Source organism: Pagrus major, chromosome 13, assembly GCF_040436345.1.
Source record: "Pagrus major chromosome 13, Pma_NU_1.0".
Lineage (NCBI taxonomy): Eukaryota > Metazoa > Chordata > Actinopteri > Spariformes > Sparidae > Pagrus > Pagrus major.
The window spans coordinates 31,433,301-31,438,961 of record NC_133227.1 but is presented as its reverse complement, the minus strand read 5'-3'; the positions used below and the strand labels follow the sequence as shown (position 1 = coordinate 31,438,961).

The 5,661-nt window shown below is 36.6% G+C and overlaps 1 protein-coding gene and 1 long non-coding RNA gene across 2 annotated transcripts in view; one reads left to right on the top strand and one right to left on the bottom strand.

Annotated features, from left to right (window-relative positions):
- The window catches only part of rad51d (RAD51 paralog D), a 38,225-nt gene that overhangs the window by 696 nt on the left and 31,868 nt on the right, over positions 1–5,661 (bottom strand). The window contains exon 10 of the mRNA XM_073479203.1: positions 2,261–2,401. Within this exon, the coding sequence (XP_073335304.1) occupies positions 2,306–2,401 (96 nt within the window). The 3' untranslated portion in view covers positions 2,261–2,305. The remainder of the gene's footprint in view (positions 1–2,260; positions 2,402–5,661) is intronic.
- LOC141006906 (uncharacterized) lies at positions 204–465 on the top strand. Its single transcript, XR_012179973.1, has 2 exons — positions 204–326; positions 360–465. It is a non-coding gene; the product is annotated as an uncharacterized lncRNA (long non-coding RNA).

Sequence of the window (5,661 nt, the reverse complement as noted above, 5' to 3'; positions counted from 1 at the left end):
TGATTGACGCTCTTTATTTCTACCAACTGTGCTCCGAGTGTTTGAACTGCAGCTTCACTCACGAGCTGCTTAAAGGTTTTTACTGCAGCCAAACAGCTTTTAAGGATAATTCAGATTTGCCTTTCTTACTCAGGATACTTGAGGCTCTGAGGTGATTTAATTTAAGCTCTGAAAGGCAAAATCCACACGAACCTGCCGACTTCAGTACTCCTCTCTCGGCTCAAATCTTCATTTTGACGTGCGAGTCTCTAATCTGTTCTCACAAACGCAGCAGCGGTTAAAAAACATTTTATAGGACGGGACTGTCAGTGTTCTGATCCAAATGGGTCATGTCATACCAACTCATGAGGACCTCTCAGGTCATGTCATCATGTAAAAATGAGTTAAGACTGCACTCTTAAAATACTTCTGGATACTTTTTTTAACGCCACTAGTTAATGTTAATAATAAAGTTTGAGGAACATACAGTTGATCTGATCAGCTCTGATCTTCATTAACACTCTGGGTCAACACAGTGAAAACTACTGGAGATATTAATGTTCGTCTGATCTAAATCGTTTTCTGTGTTTCATGTGGTATTTTTCTTTTTCTGACAAAACCTTTATTACTTGATCTCACGCTTCATTTTTTTTCCTGACAAATTCTCAAACATGATTTGTTTTCTGACATTTATCAGGAGAAAAAATCATGTGAGATTTTCTCAACAGATAAATAAAAATAGTGAGATTTCATCAGGAGAAAAAAAATGTTTGAGATCAAGTGAAAAAAAGTTTCACACAAAATGTCAGGTGATTTTTTTTCTGACTAAACGTTTACTTGACCTCACACATTATTTTTCTCTCTGACAAAATCTCATGATATTTTTTTTTATCTGTTGAGAAAATCTCACGTAAATTTTTCTCCGGACAAAACGATAAAACTTTTCTTTACTTGATCTCATACAGGATTTCTTTCTACTGATAAATGTCAGAAAACAAATCACGTGATTTTGTTGATGAAGGTTCTCAGTCAATCTCTTGGATGAGGTGAAAAAACCTTTTTTTACTTGATCTCAGATTTTTTATGTTTTGTATCGTAGAAACAACGATTGTGAGATTTTGTGTGAAATTTTGTCAGGAACAAAAATAAAATCATGTGACTCTACGAGCTGTATCGTAGTTTCTTGAAGATGTTTCGTCTCACCAAGAGGCTGCCTGAAAACCTTCATCAACAAAATCGTGAGATTTTGTCAGTAGAAAGAAATCCTGAATGAGATCAAGTAAAAATAAGTTTTATTGGTTTTGTCCGGAGAAAAAATTATGTGAGATTTTGTCAGATTAAAAAAATCACGTGAGATTTTGTAAAGAGAAAAATTGTTTGAGATCAAGTGAAACAACTTTTTGATTTTGTCAAAAAAATTTAAATGTGAGATTAGATTAAAAAAAAGGTTTGTCAGAAAAAAAACATCTGAGATTTTGTCTGTAGAAAGAAATCCTGTATGAGATCAAGTAAAGAAAAGTTTTGTCAGAAAAAATCAGTTTTATGTGAGTTTTTGTCAGGAGACAAGAAATTGTAGTGAGATCATGTAAAGTAAAAAAAAAAAGTTTTGTCAGAAAAAGTGAAAAAATAATGCGCGATATCAAGTAATACAACTTTTGTCAGAAAAAAATTTGCGAGATTTTCTCAGGAGACAAAAGAAAAGTTTGAGGTCAAGTGAAAGAAGTTCTGTCAGAAAAGAGGTTCTGTCTGCAGAGAAACCCTGTATGAGTTTTGTCAGGAGAAAAAAATCAAGCGAGCAATACAGATTTCTTTGGAATATAAAATCTTTGTCAGTACAAAATCTCAGATGATTTTTCTTTCAGACAAAACTTTTTTTTTTACTTGAACCAGAAATTAAACTGATGACTTGGGAAATGGATCAACAGAAAAAAGCCTCTCAGAGCTTCTGTACATTTCAACTCAATCCAGTGAAAAATAAAATGATGACATTTATCTAAAAAAGAAGTACTTAGCTGCAGGATTTTACAAGAATTTAATGAAGATTTTTCTTAAAGAAAATCCACGACATGAACTCGTGAGAAGTTCTGAAATCTGGGTGAGTCGGTGTGGAGTGACTCAATTACTCTGAAAGTAACAAACTAATGATCCTAACATTGATCTGGATGAAGTTTAGGGATCATTAAATACTTGCACAGTGCTGTCATTTATCAGAGGGTAAAAAAGGAAATGGGACTTCAAAGACACAGTTTGTCGTGGTTCTGGTCCAGAGTCGTCGGTGTACCTTTGATCAGACGCTCGGGCGGAGCAGGATAACAGTTGGCTCTCATCACGAGTCGGTCTCATCCAGTTTTCTCTTTCCTGACGATCCTTCTGCAGAGCGACTCCACCAGCGCAGGTCCAGCTCTCCTCTGATGTGACAGGGCTGCAGAGAGGAGCAGCTCGGTTCAGTTCACAGTTAAACACAATACAAGAAGTCGTCTGCAGTATAAAACATTCATTCTGTGATGTTTGTGATGTGCTTTGTTTCATCTGGCTCTAAAACAGAATTCATGTATAATTCATGATGTGCAGAAAGTTATTCATGAGGAGGAAAAACCAACAAAGACTTCAGTTTTCTGCAATAACAATATGTGTTCCTGTTGAGAAGTGAAAGTCTCATAATGCAGAAGCTTCTTCTGTCTGTTCCACTGCAGCTGGGTTCAGTATTATAAAACGTCGTATAAATGATATATATATATTTTAGAAGCTATATTAATTGCATTGCACATTTCATAAATATGGAATTGAGGTAAGAAAAAGATCCATGAATGAAATAATAAGCTGAAGAATAACAGAAGTGGTCACTGCGGCTGCTTCACACGTGACTACATGCTGTGTGTCTTTGCACTGTTATGACGTATTTTATTCTTACCGCTGCCGTTATGATTTGATTTGATGTTGTCTTGTCCTTCATGCTGCTGTTTCTTTAGGTCTCACTTGTAAAAGAGATTTTGATCTCAGTGTAACTTCTTGGTGAAATAAAGGTTAAATATAAATATATGTAAATTATTATTCATTTGGTTGGCAACAAATATTTTAGCTCTAGATCATGTCAACGTTTCATTTTTGCTCTCAAACATGCGTCTTTTCCCTCAGTGCCGTTTTATTTTAGTGAAAAATCATGTCAATGAAAAGTTTTAAAGCAATGATGACTCCATCAGGTGAATGACAAGTGATTCAGGAACAACAGTTAAACCCTCAAACATTTTTCAACTAAATCAGAAATTAGAAATATTTGTATCCAGATTTTATTCACATTTTCTTGTGCTGTGACTAAAATCCATCTGTCCGCTCCAAAGGGTTTATTTTGACGACTGGACCTGTATTTAGATACATTCTGAATACACTCTAATAGAGCTGTTTAATAACACCATTCAAGTGTAATTATATCATCATAAACTAGAATTACTGCATCACGGTTGTAACCCTCTGCACCCTGAGGATGGAGGCGACTGAAGAAAAGACTAACATTAACCTTACAGGTAGATAAGTGATGTCATCGACCTGCCAGAGACGACAGGTAGGAGATATCAAGAAAACTTTCTAAAGCTTCGACACTTGTAAAGTATTTACTTCAGGCTGAGTCCAGATCCTTTTGCCTTTTGTTGCTGAGTGTCCTGATCCAACTGATGTCTGTCTGTGATTTCAATCATGACATGACATCAGTTGGATGATGGCTGCCGCTGTGTATCTCTGAACTGTGGCTGGTTTTCTATCCAACAAAAATCTGAGGAATCCTGCCTAGAACTTAAAATTTCTGCTGCTGATTGAATTAAGAAGAGTCTAACCAACTCTCTACAGCAAAACTGTGGACATTATTAGCATTTTGTGGAGGTTTCTGGCTCTACCCTGCTGAACTTTGGGCCTAGCAGGCCTTGATGACCAAACCACCCAAAGCTTCTAACCACACCGCTGAGGAACATGTCACCATGGCTCAAGTGCGTGAATTGTTGGACCAACAAAAAGACTTTTACAGGACTTTGCTTGAACAACAGGAAAAAAGCTTCAAAACTTGTGTTCAGATCATAGTTGACTCTTCAAACAGGAGGACTGATGATCTGTCAAAGCAAGTCTATGATCTCAAGGTGAGTCTGGAAATGACTCAAAAGGAATTTGATGATTTTAAAATCTCATGTAAACCTTGGTCCAAGAACTGTAGGGAAACAGGACAGACTTGGACACAATTTGCATCAGACAAGACAGAATATCTGGAGGGCAGCCAAGACGCCAAAATATTGTTGTAAATGGCATTAAAGAGTCTGGGAACGAAAAGGTGTCTGAATCTGAAGAAAAAGTGAGAAAACTATTCAGTGAAAAACTACAAGTGGATCATTTGAAAAGAGAGCTGGATTGGGCTCATAGGACTGGGAAGCCAATGGCCTCATCAGAAAAGCCACGACCCATTGTGGCCAGATTTCTGCGGCTGCAGGACAAACTTGCTGTTCTGGATAAAGCTAAAAACTTGAAGGGCTCAGGCATCTTTATTAATGAGGACTTCCCTGAAGCCGTCCGGCAAAGAAGGAAAGAACTACTCCCAGCAATGAAGGCAGCTCGAGAGAGAGCTGACATTGCATATTTGAGATATGACAAACTTATTGTCCATCCACCCACCCAAAACCCACCGCAACAAAGGAAAGCCAACGCTCAGAGTTTGGCTGATTAGTCTCCACCATTAGACATGTTTTACAGTATTCTGATTACTTAACTCCATGCCTACAGCACATTATTCCTTACACACTATGGACCACAACAAACCTGATTTTTAAGCCCTTTGCTCCCTCTACTATTGACTCTTACAATGTTGATGTTGACCCAGACCTACATTTTTTTCATCATTTGATGCCTCTAACATTTGTAGTTTTTATGACACTCAGTTTAATGACTTGTGTGTTTCTATGCCTCCTAATATATTCTCTACTTTTCATCTGAATATAAAAAGTCTTTCCAGCAACTATGACAAATTCATTCATTATCTATCTTCACTTAAACACGATTTTTCTGTTATTGCTTTATCAGAAACATGGCTTACAGAGGACTCTAGAGACATTTTTAAATTACCTAAATATAATTCGGTTCACTACGTAAGAGAGAATAGATCTGGAGGCGGAGTATCTCTGTTTATCAATGGTGACTATGAATTTAAAATTCGGGATGATCTCTCTCTAAAGTGTGATGGGCTGAGGTGGGATCTGTTTTTGTACAGCTCTCTGGTGTCTCTGGTGGAAAGACTGTTGTTGTTGGTGTTATTTATCGCCCACCTGACGCTATCATCAAAGATTTTAATGAAAGTTTGTCAAATTCTCTTGATCTGATAAACAATGAGGATAAACTCTGTTACATTTTAGGAGATTTCAATTTAAATCTCTTTAAATATAAATCAGATACCCTTACTGGGGATTTTCTCAATATTCTTTATTCTAGTTACTTTTTCCCTCTTATTTATAAACCTACACGAGTTAAAGAAAATTCAGCAACTTTGACTGATAACATCTTAACTAACTCTTTGAGTGAAGGAATGAGATCTGGGGTCTTGTATTTAGACTTGTCAGACCATTTTCCCATATTCCAGTACTCTCTAATCAAGGTTAATAGAGCTAAACATACCAAGAAAACAATGATATAAATACGGTTTTCATGACACTA